Source organism: Castor canadensis, chromosome 1 (assembly GCF_047511655.1).
Source record: "Castor canadensis chromosome 1, mCasCan1.hap1v2, whole genome shotgun sequence".
NCBI classification, from domain to species: Eukaryota; Metazoa; Chordata; class Mammalia; order Rodentia; family Castoridae; genus Castor; species Castor canadensis.
The window spans coordinates 171574004-171594429 of NC_133386.1; the positions used below are offsets into that span (position 1 = coordinate 171574004).

General features: G+C 44.0%; 1 protein-coding gene across 3 annotated transcripts in view; it reads left to right on the forward strand.

Annotated features, from left to right (window-relative positions):
* The first annotated feature begins 637 nt into the window (after positions 1 to 637).
* The window catches only part of Ehf (ETS homologous factor), a 39760-nt gene continuing 19971 nt past the window's right edge, over positions 638 to 20426 (forward strand). For 2 of the 3 annotated variants that reach the window (XM_074044317.1, XM_074044336.1), the window contains exons 1-2: positions 638 to 795; positions 19639 to 19738. In XM_074044317.1, the coding sequence (XP_073900418.1) occupies positions 19642 to 19738 (97 nt within the window). In that variant the 5' untranslated portion in view covers positions 638 to 795; positions 19639 to 19641. The remainder of the gene's footprint in view (positions 796 to 19638; positions 19739 to 20426) is intronic. The other variant, XM_074044328.1, reaches the window with a different exon arrangement.

The window sequence follows — 20426 nt, forward strand, 5'->3', positions numbered from 1 at the left end:
TCAACCCTTCCTCACAGGACTCTCCCTTTCAAACTTTCTCCCAACGTTCTTCCCTGGGAGAAATTGCCTTTTCAAAGTCCGGAGGTCTTTGAAATTGCCAGAGGTCACTATCAAAGAGGCAGCCATGATGATTGGGGAGAGAACTGGTTGGGAGCTTTCAAACCTGGTACCTGCACAGTCAGGGCTAAGATTTTGATGCCAAGGTAGAGTGGAGTAAATACAAGCTAGAAAATGACCTTGATGTTCAAGAGGACCCCATGCCCCTCTATCGTCATCTCTACCAGATTTGGACTTCCTCTCACTTTGCTTTTACCTTCTGCTTTCCCAAGGATGTTCTTGGGGAGCATGGTGCTTCTCACCTGAAACTGCCTCTAAGCCGAAAAGAACAGTCACTACCAAATCAATTCCTCATCCATTAACAGGTTGTCTCTGTTCTGGAGACACAAGCATAACCTGGTTAGACCTGTTTTGTTTGAACACTAACGTGTGAGTTGGCCAAATGCAAATGAGCCAATGTTTGTAATCCTTTATTTTATTTTTTTAAAGGGCTGGGCAGCCAATCAGAAGAGGGGGAAGTGACTTAGGGAATTCCCGGTTGGTGGCTTATTGCTTAACATCCTACAAAATGATTTTAAATTATTGTCATATGCATTTATCTTCACTCTGATGAGGGCTCAGATGTGATAGCACTGTAGTTCCCCATCCCCGTAGGAGCTGGCGTGATAGCTACCTGCTACCTCCTCTCCATTAGCCAGCGCTATTGGATTTCCCACCCAGAATCTTTAGGTAAATGAGGTAAGTCCTTATTTTTAAATCTTTTTTGACTCTGGAATTCAAACACCTGCGTGGAAAGAGAAGCCTGTCTTAAATCAGACAGATGAGAATAAAACAGACTCCCGGAGGCAGCTGGCAGGAAGTAAAGCTGGTTTTACCTGGGTTTACCTCACTGGGTATTATATTGTTAGAATTTTATTGGGGGAGGGGAGTGCAGCTGGACTGCTTTGGAGTTGATCTGTGATTTTCCTGCATTTTTTGGACTTCTAAACACTGGGAATATTAAAGCTCCCTGATTTTCCTCTGTTCTTGAGGCAAAGCCAGTTCCTGGGTTGGATTCTTTTGAAACAAAAAGCAGATAGGGATAGGTGACTCTGATATCACTCCATGAAGAGCTGGTTGGCTAAGGAGCTGAAGGGCTCAGAGCACACCATCTCACTTTCTAGAGATGTCTTCTGCAGGCAATTTTTCTGACTCATGAGTTAAAGCGAAAGGCCAATTCATCTTCAGTATGTTCCAGTTGTTGGAAACTGACTGATAAGCAAAAAATCCATATCACAGGGGTCAGTCAGCCAAGGTAGGCAGGGGTGAGCTGGGGAGAGTTGAGCCTTTAAAAATGACTGTCCAGAAAACCAAAATCAATTTAGGTAAAGGATTTTACTATCTCACAAGGGGACAAAATAACCCTTTGTTTCTCTTTATATCCCTTTGTGAGCTGCTATGACCAGACAGGCAGACATGACTCACCAGCAACAAATGCCTTTGGTATAGGGACTCTTGATTTTGTTTGTACATGGTGAAGAAGTGTTGGTTCCAGTGTGGATGGAACTGGGATTAGTGGGGAATTAATAATAGACCAAGGTGGAGATGTTGCATTTCCAAGATCTGTCTTTGCTGATAGAGCATACCCAAAGTTCTATTTGGGAATGATGTGTTTTTAAGGTGAAGTGTACAATGCTGTGAGTCTAAGTTCACGGGTCTCGCTGTGGTAGTCTGCACTGACCTCAGTAACGGGGAGAAAGTGAGTGAAGGTTTGGATCCTGAAAGCTTTATGTTGGAAATTCTAGTTCAGGCATTGGTTCTGTGGGTGCAGATGTGAGGAGGCATTTAAAGAGATTCTAAAGTGTGGAAAGGAGAAGTTGGGGATCATGAATAGCTATGTGCTACCTTGATAAGGTCAAGAGACGTGTCAATTCCAACAGCAGGCATGACAACATGTTATTTGGAAGATTTTCATGGTTAAGAAGTGCTATCAGAAAAGGCTCTTAAGAGATTTTAAGAATGATTGTTATAGCTGCCATTGAAGTTTGAAGAAGGTTCCACTTGTCCTTTTTTGTGACAAATATATATACTGATATATCTATATCTATAAATCTATATACATATCTCATAGAGACAATCCTCTGTGCTTACAAACTGTTTGACAGAGGTTTTCTGAAAGAAAACAACTTTGAGGGAATGGCTGTGCTCAAAGTTCTCTCTCATCACTGTTCAAGATGGTCCTCAGTCAGGACTTTTTAAGGGTGGCTGTGGGTTCGACAGTGTGTTTGGTCCAGGTCTCATTTGCACAAAAGTTCTCAAATTCAATTAGATTCTTTTGTGCTAAAAATTACCTATTTGTTAAATTCATACAAACTTTTTAATTTTTTTATATTACTTAACATATTAATATATTGTGATCGCTCATGAAGTGCCTTGAATCTTTCTCGACATCTGACAAGCCCTGCATTGACACTCATGATTCCCTGTTTGAGGGTATCTGAAAGTACGTCCATTTACTGACCATTCATGATTCTCTTTCAGTCTCCCTTTGACTCCATGAGGGCCTGGCACACAATGAAAACGGAGGTGTGTACTCAATTCATTCAGTCAGCTAGTTGGAAACTGGGAAGAACTCATATTAGGTTTCAGGACAGAACGTGAATGCTTTGGGCCAAAGTTCCTTTCTCAGCAAGTGGAGTTTAGCTTTCTGGAATCTTGCAAAGTCCTATTTCCGTCTTACCTCTTCCCATGCCTCCCCACATTCAGGGATTTGAGCACTGCGTAGTGTTTATTGGACTCTTTTGTGTTTCTGAAAGCCCTGTGTGAGAACCCTGTTTCATGTTAGAGCACCATGCAGTCATAGAGGCTCACACACATTTGGAAGTGTCGTCTTCCTCGCATACCTGTGTCCTTTCAAACAGATGTGACTTTGGGTAAGTTGAATACCAGGAATACCATAGCAGAACCTGCCACACACTTGAGAGAAAATGCCATGGTTTAAAGGAAGCAAATACAATCTCTAAATCTGAATTTTGGTTACCCCATTTTGCTGCCGTTTAAGCCCATTTCTCTCGTTAAGTTTGCTCTCTAGTAGAGAGGAAGCTAGTCTTTTCTGTTGTGGGTGGGCCCTGGTTGCATTGCATGGTGTCTGGAGACCACACACCTTCACCCTGCCTTTGTTCCTGGGTAACTGAGCATGGTGCAGTGACTTTCAGCTAGGATAAGCTGAGTCTGAGGTGGAGCTGCTCTCCGAAGACAAGAGGCAGGAGGCTGCCTCATCTTGCCAGGTTCTCTTAACTCTGTTTCTGAATAACTGAAGGGAGAGGGTGGAAAATTCACTTTATTTGACATTTTCACATTTAACTTTTTATAAAATGATTTTAAATGGTATGATTTATTCTAAGGAGCAGGAAATTGTGCTCTTATTAAAATTGTTATGTTTCTTTAACTTGGAAGGTTTTAAAGGGCCAGTCTGTTAAGCTGTGTAGAAAATCAGTGGTGTTCTGGGGTGAATGGTTCCCCTTATTAACTGTGTCAAGAGGGACCTATTTTCTAGTCAAATGGCATTGAGGTCAGGAAGACAGGATGGTGCTAGAGTAGAAATTTCCTCGGAACTTTTAGAGTTGTTTGATAAAACAAAACTGGATTTTAAGGGGAACAAAGATATTTAAGAATCTCCCCTAAAAAAGGCCAGATTCTGTCTTTGGAGTGATCAGAACACAGTATAGGGAAGGCAAAGAGTGGGACAGTGTTTGGGATGCAGTCAGGAGACGTGGCAAAGCTTGTGCTCCAAAGCACCACACTCCACCTCTCTGAATTTTAGTTTCCTCCTCTAGACAAACCTGACCATCTTTAAGAGTCATTTCAACCCTCAGATTCTGTGGCCATGGTGACCAAGGTGGGGTTAGAGTGGGAGAGGGGACTGTTGTGCCTGAAAGGTTCAGTAGGCTAGCTGAGAAATGGGCAGCAGATGTCCTTCAAGGATGAGACAGGAAAGAAGATCTTATGTTGCTTCCTCAGGCTCTTCAAAACTTTGGCTACACTTAGTGAAGGAACCCTGGAGGCTTCATAGTGGTGTTACCGTCTACTTCCATGTTACCTCTCATCTTTATCAGTTTGCTTTGTGCACTCAAAGCTGGTAAGAGTGTGGAAGTGGATGAAGCAGGCTGCTGTGACCACGGGGAGCAGCAAATGTATGTGAGCAGTACTATAATGGTGTCTTCCATGAACACCAGTCTCCCACTGAACAGTGAGTGTTTGCCACCCTGGCATCCACTGTTCAAACAGGTTATCACGAGCTTGTAGCACTGATTGTCCATGAACTACTGGGAAGATGGGAAGGATATGGACTCCATTCTAGAGAAAGTCCCAGTGGGCAATTGTATGGGCAACAGGGCTGCCCAGCCACTGGGCAGCCAAACTGGAGCCCTTGGTATTCCCTGAGGGCCTCAGCTCTGTATCTAGAGCAACCATTGCAACAGGGTCAAGCAAGTCCTATTTAAGAATGTTCCTAGGGTATTAATTGACCTTGTTTTAAAAGCGACACCCTGTAAAATAGTCCTTCTGAAAATGATTTCACTACCCCCAACCACATTCTGAGCCCTTATTCTGATTCATTGGATTCACATTCTCGCTCTTTCTCCAATCTTCCCCCATACCCCGGCCCTCAAAGCCTCCTTCCCTTACTTAGCAAACTTCCTCCAGAACCGTTGAGCTTTTCTTGGACTAGGAAGAGGGTCTTCTACTTCTGTGTATGACAATATGGTTTGGCGAATATGGCCATCTGGTAGAGATTATTCCAGAATCGTTCTTAAGAGCCTTTTAAAAACTTCCTTCGGTAGAGCTGAGGATATGTTCTAGAGGTGCGTGGAGTCTGAAAGGAAAAAGCTATTTTCATGATGACTACTGACAAGACTTGTTTTGTCTTTGCAGTGGCCTGTAAATTTGGCCGTAAATTTGTCCTGTGCCTCAATCTTGTCTACTTAGAAATCAGAGGGAAGCTAGTCATGTCCTACCATCTAAGTCCCCACTGGCCAGAGGCTGTGGGTAGAGGAATACTGATTTAAAGCAGACTTTGGCTGCTGTGTGTCTGAAGGGACAGGAGGCAACCAGTTTGGGGGACCTGGGGACAGCTGGAATGTGGTACAAAACATTGGATCTTGAGTTAGAATACCTGGGTTCAAATTGGGCTCTGTCACTGGGTAGTAGAGTGACTTTGGGTGAATTATGCAAGTTCTCACATCTAAGTTTTCTCATCTGGAAAATGGGGTTAATAACATCTACTGCTCTGGGGTGTTGTAAGGAGTAAATTAAGCAAAGACTATGAAAGTACCTGGACAAATGCTTGTGAGTAAATAGTAGTATGCAGACTAGAAGTCAAGGACAAATATTCAGTCTGAATGTTTCCAGTGAGTCTCCATTGGATTGGAGTGGATGAGTATTAAATTCTAGGATTTTTTTATCATTTTGAGCAACTCTGATTCTGCACCATAACTTTGGGAAAGAAATGCAGTATGTGGGGATGATGGGTGGTGGGGAAATGGAACAACCCATGTTAAAGGGGACCTCCAAATTGTGCCTCTTTTTGAGATGGCTGCAAACTACAACCCATGGAAGTCTTGGGGAAGACCTGGGTCAGGCATGCAGATGTTCCTATCCCTGTGCCTTGATGCCTTGGCATGTTGGGGCCTCCAGAAGACACAGTCTCCCTCTATGCACTTTACACTGTTGCCCACTTCTAAAATTTTGGAGGGTGTCTGCAGATTTCTCCTGACAGTTGCTACTGAAGCAGCATGCTAGAAGCCTTGGGGGGAAAAAATCTACTTACTTATTTTGCCTGGACATTGTGGGGTTGGCCTCTTGGTAAATTGCTCAAATGTGTGCACCTTGGCTGCATGGAAGTGGTTTCTAGGGGCTGTGTTGAGTAAGTTGTTCTTGCTTTTAGTGAAAACAACCAGAGTTCTTAGACTATTGTCCACAAATCTCTTAGTATTCCTGGGGAGAAATTCAGGCGGATAGGAAAAAATTACATTAGTGTTTTCCATAACCTTTAACTAGATATGCAGCTACCCATAACTTCTCATGGATATTAGCAGTAACTGTGACTAGTCCCAAGAGAAGTCACAAACATTATAGTGTGATATTACAGTTGGTGCAGATGTTTCAAAATATCATCTGACATCACAGAAGTTATTAGACATGTACTAGATAGTGTTATTTAACGTGTTAACAAAGAAGTGCATATGTTGTTATGCTATCACACATGTGTTTTTAGAAAGTATTTTGATAACTGAGAAGGGTTTCAAAGATCTCAACAGGTTGCAGAATGGGTTCATGGTACATAAAGTTTAAGAAGCTCTAACTGACATCACTCACTTTCACATGGTTCATGAAATGACAGAGCAGTATTAGCTGAGAGACAGTGCCAAAACAGGGGAATATGTTCTTCCTGCCTATGAGTTGCCTTGGAGTTGTGGATGGACCTTGACATAATAAAAATGACAATGGCAATGATAATAATAATAATAATAGCTAACATTCATTGAATGCCTGCTGTAGGCTGGGTGGTCACAGGCATATTCGATGTCATATTTTGTCTTATCTTCCCAACTACCTGGGGCAGAGATGAGAAAAACCTTGCTGCCCTCAGTGGGTGTGGTTCAGCCTGGTTCAGGTAAATGTAGGTTGGGACTGACCCCCCAGAGAAAGCCAGCATTATGAGTGTACACCTTGTGCAGTTCATCGGGCCTGTGCTAAGACTGTTTGGTTCGGTTATCTGCTTTCGCTGTCTTGAAATCCTTAGTAAGTTCTGAGCCAGGGGCTCCGTGTTTTCCTGTTGCACCAAGTCCTGCAGTATTATGTGACTGTCCTGCCTCTGGATGGAGTGAAACGGTTTGAATGTATGACAATCGCTGATGCTGGGTGTCTGGGACACTGCTGTGGAGAGCCCCCTGCATGTTCTTATCTGGCCCACCCAGGGGGAAAGATGTCAGCCCTTGTTAAGAGCTGACAAGTTTTTTTGTTTATCTGAAACAGCTTTCCCCTCTAAAGCATCAGCTGGAGGGTATTAGATTCCTCAGAAAGCTCTCGGGTAGCTTGCCTTCCTGATGGATTTTCATGTTTGGTTTACGAGAGTGCTTGCTGCATAGACCAGTGAGTTAGGAAAAGCAGAACAGTCTGTTTGTGAAGGGAAAATGAGACCTGAAGTGTGGAGAGTCTATGTTCTAGAAGACCCTGAAAAGGGGGCTCAGCCTTCTTGCATGCTGTCATTTAATGACAGTATCTGAACAAAGAAAACTCTTTTTCTAAAGAGGAGGGTCCTCTAATTTGCAAGGAAATTGGAAATCATTTGCTTTGGAAGCGGCAAAGAATGGAATAAGTCTTAGAAGGCTCTGTCTGTATTTTAGGGCTAAGTTTTGACAGTCTGTTGCAAAGTCTTGGACAGAGCCTTGGACACAGTGATGGCAGAAGAGGAGGAGGACTTTGCTGGATTTCTTTGTTTGACAGACTTCAGGCTTTCCGGATGTGTCAACGTGGTGTTCCCAGCACAAGCAGGTCTGCCCTCAGGACCCACATGACGGCTCCTCCAAAGAAGCCATAATTTCCCTTAAATTTTTCAGCAATTTTTCCTGTTGTTATTACTGCTCTTTTATCATGGTTAATAAGTATGAGATGGCTTCAGGCAGCCACTTCAACCCCTGAGTCAGTCTGGGGCTTTCAACAGGAAGCCAGACTGAAGTTTTTCGTTTTGCTTTGTTTGGGGGCTGGGGATGGAATCCAGGGCCTTGCACATGTTAAACACGGGCTCTGTCGCAGAGCTACATCCCCAGCAACCCAGAGTCAAGTTTCATCGTTGAGTTTGAGGGACCATGAACTGGTACTTCTGTAGCATCTGGACAGCTGTGCCGCAAAGGAGAGCTTCCATATTACAACACTATGATTGATAGGTCTTTTACTCACAGTTAGGGAAAATTTATGGGAGCCATTCTTAACTGACTTTCACATTAAAAATATGAAGTCCTAAAAAGATATCTTTCTCTTCTTTAGAAACACAAGGCTCTATTTTCAAAGTCACAAAGAATTATCTGTCTTTCCTATCCTTCCTCAAATACACTTATTATAACACATCCAGTCCACTTGCTAGATCCGGGTCTTAATGTAAGTTGTTTGATTTCTCTGTGTCTCCTCATCTATAAAGTGGAGATATTAGTGCTGAGGTTTGACGTTCTCGAGAGAACTAAATGAGATAATTCATGTAAAGCTTAGCTCAATTCATAGCATGTAATAAACACTCAATGAACACAAACTATCCCACCATCATAGTACTTCTTGTTTTTTAATTATACAGTCAGTGAGATTCCAAATTGGTGGCTGTTGATCTTTCCTTGACTTGAGTACCTTGGTGTTTTCCTGGTAGGAAACTTGACTCTCAAATGGTCAAACCATTGTCCTGGTCTATCCCAACCAGTCCCTCGCTTCAATCCCCACCCCTTACCGCCCTCCACCCTTCCCACATTCCTGCTCATTTGGTCTTATTTATTTTTCAGTCAACTAAGGGAGTTGTTAAATATTTTCTATTTCTGATGCCTGATTTGGTTCGAGGCACTCCACTGCCTGCCCTACTCATGACAAGAATGCTTGGGAGTGCTCAGCCAGCCATGTCCCTCCCCTGTTAGATCACCCTGTTCTAATGCTCCTGGTGAAGCCATGTTTAGCAGTCAATCTCCAATGCTCTACCCTCCCTCCTTACCAAGTGAAGCCAGTGATCTGGTGGTAATGGGCCCGATGGCTGAGAGAAAACTGGGGGACGGTGATTTTCTGGGGGAACACTGCAGGTTGCCTATGACTATGCATTTTTCTCCAGCTTAACCAGAGATATTAAGAAGCTTCCTCTGACTGTATGTGTTGATGGTCAGGCAATGATGCCGTTGACTAATTAGTGTGGCCATGATCTCCATTTGGACGATTTGTTTAGCAATTTGTAGCCCTTTTTGGTCTTAGCTCATCATGTGATGTTGACAAACTAATAAGAAATGAGAATGCCATGGTGCCTGGATTAGGGTAGAAATCACGCCTTGTACCTTTCAGGCCCTCTCTACCTGGGTCCTTGCACCGCAAGTCCCTTGGCAAACTATGAGTGAGTCTTCACAGGTAGGTATGGTGAGCTTTATCTTCAAGATGAGAAATCTATGGTCCAAGAATTGGGGGTTTTCAAATTTGGCTTTTTGCCCAGGGTTGGATGTAGGACGTCTGGGGAGAGGCTAGACTGAGATCGGGGGTGTGTGCTGAGTCTGCTTAGGAGGTAATGCATAGACCACACCTACTCCCTGAAGCATACTGACTTTTGGAAATCAACCATTTGGAAGAGTATGGTTTGGGTTTCGGTCACCTCCCAGTGGCCCCTTGTCTGCCCTTGTTAATCTGATTCTTGATCTGAAACCCGGCTGGCTGGAGGCTGGCGATATCACTCTCCAGACCTCGGACACCCCTCAGTGCCCTCGCTGAGTCAGCCAATGGAAAAGTACAAGGTCTTCTGGCTTCTTGGCCATGCCGGCTCCCGCCAGCCTATTTGGTATCTCTTTTTATTCGAGGGAGTGGGAGGGTAGCATCCAAACTGAAAATGCAGGTTTTTTCTTTGGTTTTTATAGGAAAAACAAATTGGCATGACCGCTCAGTCAAACCAGCTCAGGCTGTTTGGGCAGATGCCTTTCTTTGCTTTTTTCTGTTTATTTTCCAACAAATCAATGCTTAACTGCGTTGTTATCGGAGCAGAGCAACAGGTGCAAAAAAATAACTCTGCTGCCAACTCAAATGAAAAGGTAGGGCTTATCCCCTCTGGGAGGTATTCAGAAGATAACAGAAGCCCCTGCCAGCAACTGAATTAACAGCTCTGTTTACGGTGGGTTTTGTGTTAACAACCTGCTCCTGACTCTCCTCCACATAAACACACCATTGTCTTGGGCAGAGACGTTCAGCCATCCAGACAACCAACTGCTTTATTCCGCCCCAGAGGAGATTGGTTTTGGCTGAGGTTGCTTTGTGAAATCCAGAGGCTTTATCCTGTCTGCCAACTCCATGTCCTGGCAGGGGTTTTCTGTAAAGGCAAGGACGTGGGGTTGCCGGATGGAAGAGGATCAGTTGTGCTTTTAAACCTGGTAGAAATTCTTTTCATGGTTGCTTATCCCCAAATGCCAGAGTTGGTTGCCTGGCTTTCTCTGCTCTTGTCCCATTCCATTCCCAAGGAGGTGGGGAATGAGCTCAGCCAAGTTTGGAAAGAGTTGCTATTGTTTTGGAAGTGTGTCCTGGCTAATTGTCCATCAGGACAGGGCAGCGTCTATGTTTTGTTCACTACTGTGTCTCTAGCACCTAGCATGGTGATGAGTGTCTATTAGACATTTGATAAATGTATATATATTTGGTAAATATATATAGACACACATATATATGATGAATAAATATTTGTAACAGCTGGACAAGCGTTTCTCAGAGATAGTTTCTTTGCTGAATATCAATTTCTTAGGTAGGAAGCCTAACATCTGGGTAGTTTAGTAAGCTGTGGAAGGACTAAGGTCAGAGTGAGATGAGGTTAGGGATGGTTAGGGATATCCAGCCAACCACTCTCTTGCTGGATAACCATAACAGAAACCCTTTACAAATGCTATGCTCAGTGGTCTGATTGTTTAAGCCTTCAGAGATGCATACTTGACAGTAACCACACATGGCCTGAATGTGACAATTTGTTGGTACTGAGCATTAGGAAGCATTTTATTGAAAATTGGCAAGTAATATGGTTAATAGGTTCTTCACAGACAGATTGGAGTTTCAATTCTCCTGACTGAATTTTTCGTCTCTGACTTTAGGAGGATTTTCTTGCTGTTATGGGCATTTCCTTCAAGGCTGACATTTCTTGCTGTTAGCTGTCTTGGGGTGAGACATTGAAGAGAGGCAAGTAGGAGAGTCTCTAGACCAGAAATTCCCAACTGTGAGAGCACTCAAGGATTCAAAGGGAGGTTCTGACTGGAGTTGTGAGTGGATCCCAGGCTTCTTCAGACCTTGAGAAACAGGTGCATGGCCTCCATGTAGGAAACTAAGCATCTCTGGAGACCCCAGGGGACCAGGCTCCCCAAGTCTGTGCCTTAAGAAGGACCTATGATAGCCCAAGGTTGTAATAAGAAGCAAGGGCAGTATTTTTGCTACATCTTCTTCACTCTCCTTTTGATCATTTGGTTTAAGAATAGAGAATCTTAAAAGGCTCTCCGACCTTTTAAGATTCAAAGCTAGTCCTCATTGTCATAGTTTGTCATATCTGGATAAAAGGCCCTGTGGGTTATTTAAGGCAATCTTGAGTTTTGATCAACTTTGGTGCCTGCCACTGTCAGTGTGTGCCATCTTGTCTGGGTCTGGCACCAAGAATGATAAAGATCAGTATAATATGTATATTTCCTAATGGCTTACAGTCAATAAGGTGGATCCATAATGGAACCAGACGTGTCTTCCCATTAGTGCATTATGGGTCCTAAACATTCTTGAAACCTCAGGAATAATACTTCAGATGTCGCCCCCAGGAACATGAAATGCGTTTCCAAACACATTATGAAGGAAGGAAATGACCTGTGATGTAATTCTCAGGAGATCAAATACATTCCCCAAGCTCGAGTCACATTTTGATTCTTTTGTAAAGACACAAATTACTTCCCATCTTGTATTCAGCTATGTTTCACATGGATGTGGATTTTCTTTTCTCCTAGCTGAGAGGAGGCTTTTGACATGCCATTCATATTGAAGCAGGAAGTTGATGAGCTCTTGCACCATCCTTAGGGCAAATGCTGTGAATTCACCTGCCAATAACTTTGATTAAGGACCAAGGATGGACTGGCTGTTGCTGTCACCATAAAAACAATTATATAAAAGGCCTAATTGCTCTCCTGGCTTGAGGAGTAAAAATGTCCCATGGCAGCCAGTTCTGTGACAATTTGGGGATAATATAGTAGAATGAAGAAGGGATCTGGGAAGAAGGCACAACATGGTCTTGACTCTTAGTCTCCCAGGGCTGGGGACAGGAAATGCAGGCATCAGCTCAGCTTAAGTTTCCAGTGTCCCGTCAACCTTGTGACAGGACCAAGCCATATTCTTCAGCCTGAAGTCTAATTCAGGAAAAGCACATATAATTATTGGCCACTTTATTTCCCAAATTAAAAATTAAAACAGCTTGATTGAGTCATGGGTGAGCCTGTACATTATTTAGGCTTATAGGTTGCCTATGTATTTGTGAATAAGCTTGATAGGGGTGTAAGGCAGCAGATGGTACAGGGAGATGTTGGGATCATGCAAGGAATGGCAGTGGGGGTGAGGGTGGGTTGAGGACAGCTTTTCTCTCTGGCAAAGCACTTCCTTCTTTGTAGAAATCAGCTAAGCTTCCAGGGCTTGTTCCCAGACATTCTGGGTCTGAATTCTCTCTTAGCTCCGATTCTTGCTAAGCTGTGTGACTTTGAATAAGTTACCTAACCTCTTTGAGCTTCAGCTAGGCCATCTGTTAAATGACACAGTTCCTCAGAGAATTTTGTGAGCATTGACTGAGATAATGCATTTTAAAACTATTAGCACAGAGCTGGGATATTTGAAGTGTTTAATAAACTTTAGGTACTATAGTATGATTATAATTTTTTTTTTTCAGCATTTGGTCCTTGGTCTTAGTAGCTCCACCACTGGGCAAAAGAAAGGTCTGCTTCCAGCTGAGCAGGCCCAAGTTGGGCTGCATTTGTCCATTGCTCCTGGAAAGAGAAGCTCTTTGAGTGGTTGTTGTCTTTTAAGGAGTCTGGAGACTGGGCAGAGCCTCCCAGCTTTTGGGATGTAGAGGCTACCACCCTGCTAGAATCCCAGAGGGCGTCTCCTTCTTCCTCTTCTGAGCTTATTAACCAAATCCCTGATCCTATTATTTGCAAAAATTGAGAATTCCTGTGCCAGAGGACCCTGTTAGGAATCCTGGGCTACACACTACCAACCTCTCATTTCCCACACGCTGCTCTCCCTGTCCACACAGCAGCCCTGGAGCATGGGAACGTGGAGCCCATGGTACCTCCTGGGCTTTGGGGTGCGCTTGCAGTCTTGGGACTGTGTCTGGTGAGAGGAAGGGAGGAGGCAGGATGGCTTGCAGTCTCTTGGACCAGAACTGTGCTTAGAGGGGACGAGCATGGCTTCTGTGAACAAAGGCTGAGACTGGAGAGAATTGCACATTTGATGAAGGTGTAAAGTTATACTTGAAGTGAACTTGGCCATCAGTTTCTTTCTGGGAGTTTCAAAAACAAAAAAGAAGAAGAAGAGCTACAATTATTATTATTATTATTAAAACAAGTAACATTTATCAAGTACTTACTATGCATCAGAAACTTTTCCAAACATCTTAACAGCATCATTTCATTTTCATAGGAAAACAACCATTTTCATGTCCTACTCATTTCATGAATGAGGAAACCGATGTCCACAGAAGTTATAGAACTTGTCCAAACTTGCCTTTTGCACAGAGCCCAGGGCTCCCTGACCCTTACACTCTCCCATCACTGTGAAGTCTACCTCTACCCCAAGATTTTCCCCAAAGTCAACCAGCCCAGCTTAGAGAGGCTGGCTTCTTGTTCTATCACAAGAATCAACACTGACATGTCATCTGCCATATGTGCGGTTGTAAGCCACGCCCTTTACAAGCATTTCCACTTGATCCTCACGCCAATTTCATGTTTTTCCATTTTTTGAGTTTCATATGAGGAAACTGAAGCTGTAGAAGGGACAGAACTTTTCCATAGTCAACACAGCCACCGAGGGACATCACTGGAATTTCAGCCTTCACCAGCTGTGTCATCAGCCCTTATGCTTTTCAGAGCTGCTCTGGAGACACACAGAGAGACAAGGCTGAGTTGGATATCCTTGCATATGTCCTGTAGGCTCAGATCTGATGACATCCAGTCTCTAGGGCTGAGTCTCACCCTCTCCTAGCCAAAATGTGAGATTCTTATACCTCAGGGTGAGGTCAAGTGAAAGTGAAAGTCCCTTTCATCTGCCACGGTCCATCCAACTTCTGGGTGGTGGTGGCTGGGCTGGTGTTCCTTTTGGAGATAAGCAAGTCTGTGATGAAGGAGTGGGCACAGGGACCGTGGTTGTGTCTACTGTGGCTGCGACAAAAGTGCCTAAACCCTCAGCAGCTTGGGGCACTGTGGGTGATGATGTTCACCCCAACCGTCCATTGGAACAGTGAGAGACACAGGGGTCGTCTCTCCTGCCAGGATTCAGGCTTGGCTACTCAGTACAGCTCTTCCTTGTTACAAGAATCCATTCCAGATTGGCCAGTCTCAAGTGGCCTATGATTTTTAAGGGATCTGCTGTTCATCGTTTGCAGTGGACTCACTGTTGCCCTGGCTGAAAGCCTGGTGTGAGGTACCTGTCTGTACTTTATTCTGTTGGCGAGCATGACTGTGCACCCCTCTATACACAAAGATCCCAGTGGTGATTCTGATGAGCTTGTGCACAGAAGTATGTCGTAGCAGGCTAATGTGAAAGTCTTGACCATCGATGGGGACACAGAGCCAAATCCTCTTCCCTCTGACTGTTCCTACCCTTGAAGGGGACAGAAGAGACTATAGATCTTAAAATATATATCTTAAAATCCCTGCTTAATCCACATTTTATTTCACTCTTTGGGTTTGAAATATAACTTAGGGTTTTTTTAATATGCATTTTTTAATATTCCACATGACAATTTGCACTGTATTTCCAGAATATATACCACCTAGGGACAGAGGCAGCTCCTAACCCTCCCCTGATTAGGCAAGTGCTCTGTGTGTGACAGGCACTGTGCTGCAGGCTCAGAAGTCCCTATTGTGTTTAATCCTCAGCAAACCTGTGCGGTAGGAACTAATGCTGTCTGTTTCCCAGGAAAGGAAATAGCAGCTTAAAAGGACAGCCCACGATTGCCACACCAGCAAGAGCAAAGCCCCAGCTGTATGCCTCAACAGGCTTTGCTCTTAACCACTCTTCTCAGACACGGGTGATTTTGCTCTAGGGACATTTGAGGGGATGGATGCCACTGCTTCTAGTGGGTAGAGGCTCTAGATGCAGCTAAACGCCCCAGAGTGCATAGATAGCCCCACAACAGAGATTTTTCCAGGTCCTCCTGCACTCCCATGTTTATGGCAGCACCATTCACAGATCTGGAATCAACCGAAGAATCCATCAACAGATGAATAATAGGTAAAGAAACTGTGGTACCAATGCACAATGGAATATTACTCAGCAATAAAAAAGAATGAAATTCTGTCATTTGTGGTAATGTGGATGGAACTGTAAGACATTGTGTTAAGTGATAAGCCAGACAGCAAAAGACAAGTATTGCATGACCTTATTCATTTGTGGAAGATAGAAATGTTGATCTAATAGAAGAAGAGAGTAGAGTAGTGCCCACTAGAGAGTAGGAAGGTAGGGAGAAGCAGGTGGGACAGAGAAAAGATGGAAGATAGGTACCAATCTACAGTTAAGAAGAATTAGTTCAAGTGTTTTAAGGTACAGAAGAGTAAATACAATCTACAACAATTTGTTATATAATTAAAAACAACTAAAAAAGAAGAGTTCAAAATTTCCCAACATATGGAAATGATAAATGTTTGAAAAATATGGAAACAGTAATTATCCTGACTTGGTCATTAGATATGGTATATGTGTGTGAATTATCACACTGTACCCATAAATATGTACAAACAGTAGGTGTTAATATTTTTTAACACATAGAGTTATTTAGCCTCAAAGTTGAGTTGTGGGAACATGGAGAGATTCTGTTTCTAACTCACTGAGGCTGAGGATTAATTCCCCTGTGTCCACCCCAGCCCCTCAGATCTCCTGTCTGAGCTGAGGACAGAGAGAAGCGAGTCCTTTTCCCAACTTGCTAGTGACAGAGTGCAGTCCTTCTTAGTCTCTGAATGAAGACCCAGTCCTGGGGGCAGTAAAATGTGTTAAAGCCCACCCTTGAAAACTTCTCTTTAAAACAAGGAAAGTACAGTGATTTTTAGGGCAGGCATGTGTGCCAGGCACTGGACTAGACACCTTTAAACACACCATATTATTTATCCTGCAAAACAGTCCTCAGGCTTAAAGGAAATCAGCATTACTGCCCCCTTCACGCCCCTTACCACCATTTAAACCAGTGGAGAAACTGAGGCTCAGAAAGGCAACAGATGTGAGGTTACATATCTGAGAAACACAGCCTGGAACGTCACCTAGGGCCTCTTGGATTTCAGACTCTAGTTCACATGTTTGATACAAATTTTTTTTTTTTTAAGGAAAGCTTATGGGGAAGGTAAGTAGAGAGCTGAAAACCAAGCATTAAATAATCCTCCTCCTTTTTAATTAAAAGGGTTGCTTTTTATATCCCATAAAGCAATCACTATACACCATGGAAAGTCTATATTAGTATATGGGGGTGTGGGTGCGTTGGTTTAAGAGAGATTTTTTACAGTTCTCAAGGTACATTTATGGTCCATTATCTCATTTGATCTCCTCAACCGTCCTGGGAGGCTGCTGAAGGACAAATGTCCTCATTTTATACTCCAAAAACTGGGCCTCATGGGGGTAGGCCTTGGTCAAAGGCCTTGGTTCACCTAGCCACCCTAAGGCCTTCTCCCTGAGAGTCCCTGCAAGTCCCACCCCCACCTCCTCTGTTCACAAGCCTGGGGAATACAGTGAACTCTGACTCACCAAGGGTTAAGCCACATAAGCTCTTTTATGAGTGGTAACCATTTAATAGGCCCTGTAAAAAGGGCCCCTCACCATGCTGGCTGCTTTCCCCTGGAAAGGGGGTGCCAGCAGGGAGCAGTGCTTTGGGGGGCAGGTAGCAATGGGGCAACTAAGACCCTCTAATTCTAAGTGCTTCTTTGTGATTTGGAATTAGTTCTGGGTGCTTCCAGAAGATTCTGGTGAGAAATGACTCCTGCCTGAGGAAAGGGGCTTCTGAGTCTTTGGCCATAAGCTGAATATTGAGATATTATTGTTATTATTATTATTGTCTGCTAAGTTATCTATATACTCAACCTCATGTGATTTGAGTTTGGTGATATTCCCATTTTACAGGTGGGAAAAATGAGGATCAGAAAGGTTTTGGAACTCAAGGTCATCCACAGTAAGCAGGGGAACTGGAATTGGAGTCTACATCTTCCTGATTCCACTGTGGGGAACTTAGTTCCTGAAACACATTGTCTTCTGGTAGTTAGGAAGCAAACCCCTGAGCTGGCTGAGGAGGTGGCTTATACTTGGCTAGGGTCAGGTATGAAAATGGCCACTTTGAAACAGCCCTGCAGGTGAATCCTCATAAAAGAATTTCAGGGAAGCCTTTCCCTGCCTGTCCTCCTGGAGCCTGGAGGGCCTGCCCGTCCCTCCCAGCAAACAGGCTGGGCTCTGAGCTTCAGCCCTCTCAGGGTTAAACAGTAACTTTTCCACTGCTTGTGGCTGAGCAAATGCTGGCCAGGAAGGAGCCCAGCCTTGAGCAAACAAGAGTCAGGGCTCTCTCCCCTCCCTCCCCTAGCTACCTCTTCTGGGGACTTGAAGGTTGTCTTTTGCCTTGAAGTCCACAGACTGATTTCTTAGCTTTAGGGCAATTGCTCTGGAAAGCTGGCTGGGAAAATGCCTAGTTATCATAAAAAAGAAAGGGGTGTGTTGGGGGGAGGTGGGGGGGGCGTTGACCAGAGTAGGCTTTTCTTCCCCGAAGGTGAGAATCAAAGAAGTTTCCAGAAGGGAACTTCAGAATCAGTTTAGTCACCTGCTTTGCATTTTCAGATGGGGAAGCTGAGGCTCAGTGGTGTTTCTGGTTCAGGTTATCCAGACAGCTAGTGACTTTCCTCATTGTCACACCTGTCCTACTTAATTGTGCCCTGCTTTGTGCCAGGTGCTCAAGGTATAGAAACTCATTTGATCACCAACTGATGTCAGGCTGGATCTGATTATTTGCATTTTGCAAAGGAGGAACCCGGTTCAGAGAGGTTAAGCAACCCGCGTGAGTTAGGACTAACCTCAGCAAGTAAGTGACAGAGCTTGGAGTGAGCCTCAGCAATCCTAGTCTCGAAAAGCCTCTCAATCTGGTATCAGGACAGAGACTCCAGCTCTCCTGTTTTCCCACACAGGGACCTCTTCGCTGTCACGATGGCCCTTGTTCATACCCTGTCTTTCCTTCTTCGCCTTCCACTTAAGTTGTATTCAAGGCTAATTTTTCACCAAGCAACAATGATGACAGAGTGAATGATCATCATAAATGTTCTTGTCTGGCCTGGTTCAACCCTTAGTCACCTCTCTGTCTCTGGTACCCAGAATAGCGCCCAGCCCTTCAATGAGCTGATGAATATGTGTTGAATAAATGAATCTAGAAGTTCACTTTATGCCTTTCCAGGTCCCCACCCCCAGGTATTACACAGAACCAGGGAAACAATGCTCAATTAGGAAGGGTGCTGGGTGTCCAGGCTAGAATTAGCCTATAGGACAATTCTAGTCTATGGACATTGGTTACACAAGAGGATGAAAAATTTCTCTAAAACAGGCAGGAAAATTTCCATGATCTTCAGGTGCTGACTCCTGTCCCCACCTCAACATTTTATAAAGAGCAAGTGACTTTTTACAGCCTCTGGGTAATGTTCACTAAGTTTCTAGAAAAAGCCTGCCCTTCCTTCAAATGATCGCACACACCCCTGAGGCTCTGATCTGAAAGGCGGTGGGTGCCCAGCACGGGGGTAGACATGTCATAAATGTTGGAGGATTGAAGGGAGTATTCCTACAGTGTAAAAAATTAAAATTCCTACATTGTTAAAAAATTCCAGACAGGCACAGGGAAGAAAGCTTTTTTACTGGGTCCTTTGAGAAAATGACTCCTGAAGACCAAAAAAGTCACCTTGATGTCAGGTTCAAAGCTGGTTGAAATCTTCAGATCTCTAGCAGAAGAAAAGCCCATGAAAACTTTCATCAAAAAGGAAAAAAAATTTCAAAATAAAAACATAAAGGAAAGTGTAATCATCTTTGCCAGAACAGGGAGGTATTGTGAGGGAAACAAAATCATATTGCAAAACCAAAATATTTATGAAATTATCCTAAAATAAGACCGAGGCCCTTAGATGACCAGCCCATTCCTTGGCACTGAGGGGGCATTATTGGGTCCCCAGGTGTGGGGCCACCTGAGCATGTGGGAATTCGTGAACATCTGATTTCAGTAAGTTCCCAGATAGGTGCTGGGTCTGAAATTTCATTGATCCAAATTCCACTTTAAAGAAAATCTCCCTGGCATTTTCACTTTTGTAAAATACTTGGACGCTGGCCAGACTTGCCCTGGAGCAGGTATTGCATTTTCTTCTGCTTCATTCCTGATCAGGGATTATTCATTTATGAATGGGTGGCTGTAAAAACTTGCCTCATGCATATGAAAGTCAAACCTGGAAATTTTTAATTGCCATGAGGTTTGCTTTTACTGAAAAGACTGTGGCCATGAGCAGAACATATTTTTCCCCCCTAAATTAACACCATGATCTGTGCTCTTCGGTGACGTTTGTCCATGAGGCGCTGACTGACCAGCTGTCTGATCCTTTGCAGACCATGATTCTGGAAGGAAGTGGTGTAATGAATCTCAACCCAGGCAACAACCTCCTACACCAGCAGTCAGCCTGGACGGACAGCTACCCCACGTGCAATGGTAAGGGCTTCGTGGGTGTGGGCGTCACTGCCTGTGTGCAGTTGAAAAATACAGACTTTATTCAGCAGAGGACCTGGGGAGCAGAGGGGAATGGAAGAACCTTCCCACCTCTTTTTCACTGCTGGGATTCAAACCCAGGGCTTTGTGCATGCTAAGTACACACTCTACCGCTGAGCTTTACCCTCAGCCCTGAGGGTACTCTCTCTTAATGCTGGAACTCTGTAGATTTTCTACAGTCTGCTCCTGAAGTACAAGGTTCCAGGTTGGCAGCCATGCACTCAGGGTGGTAGAAGAGGAAGGGAAGACCTTTGGCTGGGATTTCAAGATAGGGTGATAGGGTGCAGAGGGTTGGAGATACAGCTCGCTCAGTGGTAGTGTGTTTGTCTTGCATGTGAGAGACCCTGGGTTCAGTTTCCAGTATTGTGGGAATAATACTGGTCTAACAAAAATTTAGTCCCCATTTTTACAGTACTGGGGTTCAAACTCGGTCTCACACTTGCTAAGCAGTTGCACTACTACTTAAGACAGAGCCATGCCCCAGTTCTTTTTTGCTTTGATTATTTTTCAGGTAGGGTCTGATGTGTTCTTTTTTTCCCCCCCTGTATTTTTTAACCCATGGCCAGCCTCAGGCTATGATCCTCTTACCTGCAGTCTCCCTTGTAGTTGGGATCACAGGCAGGTACTACCA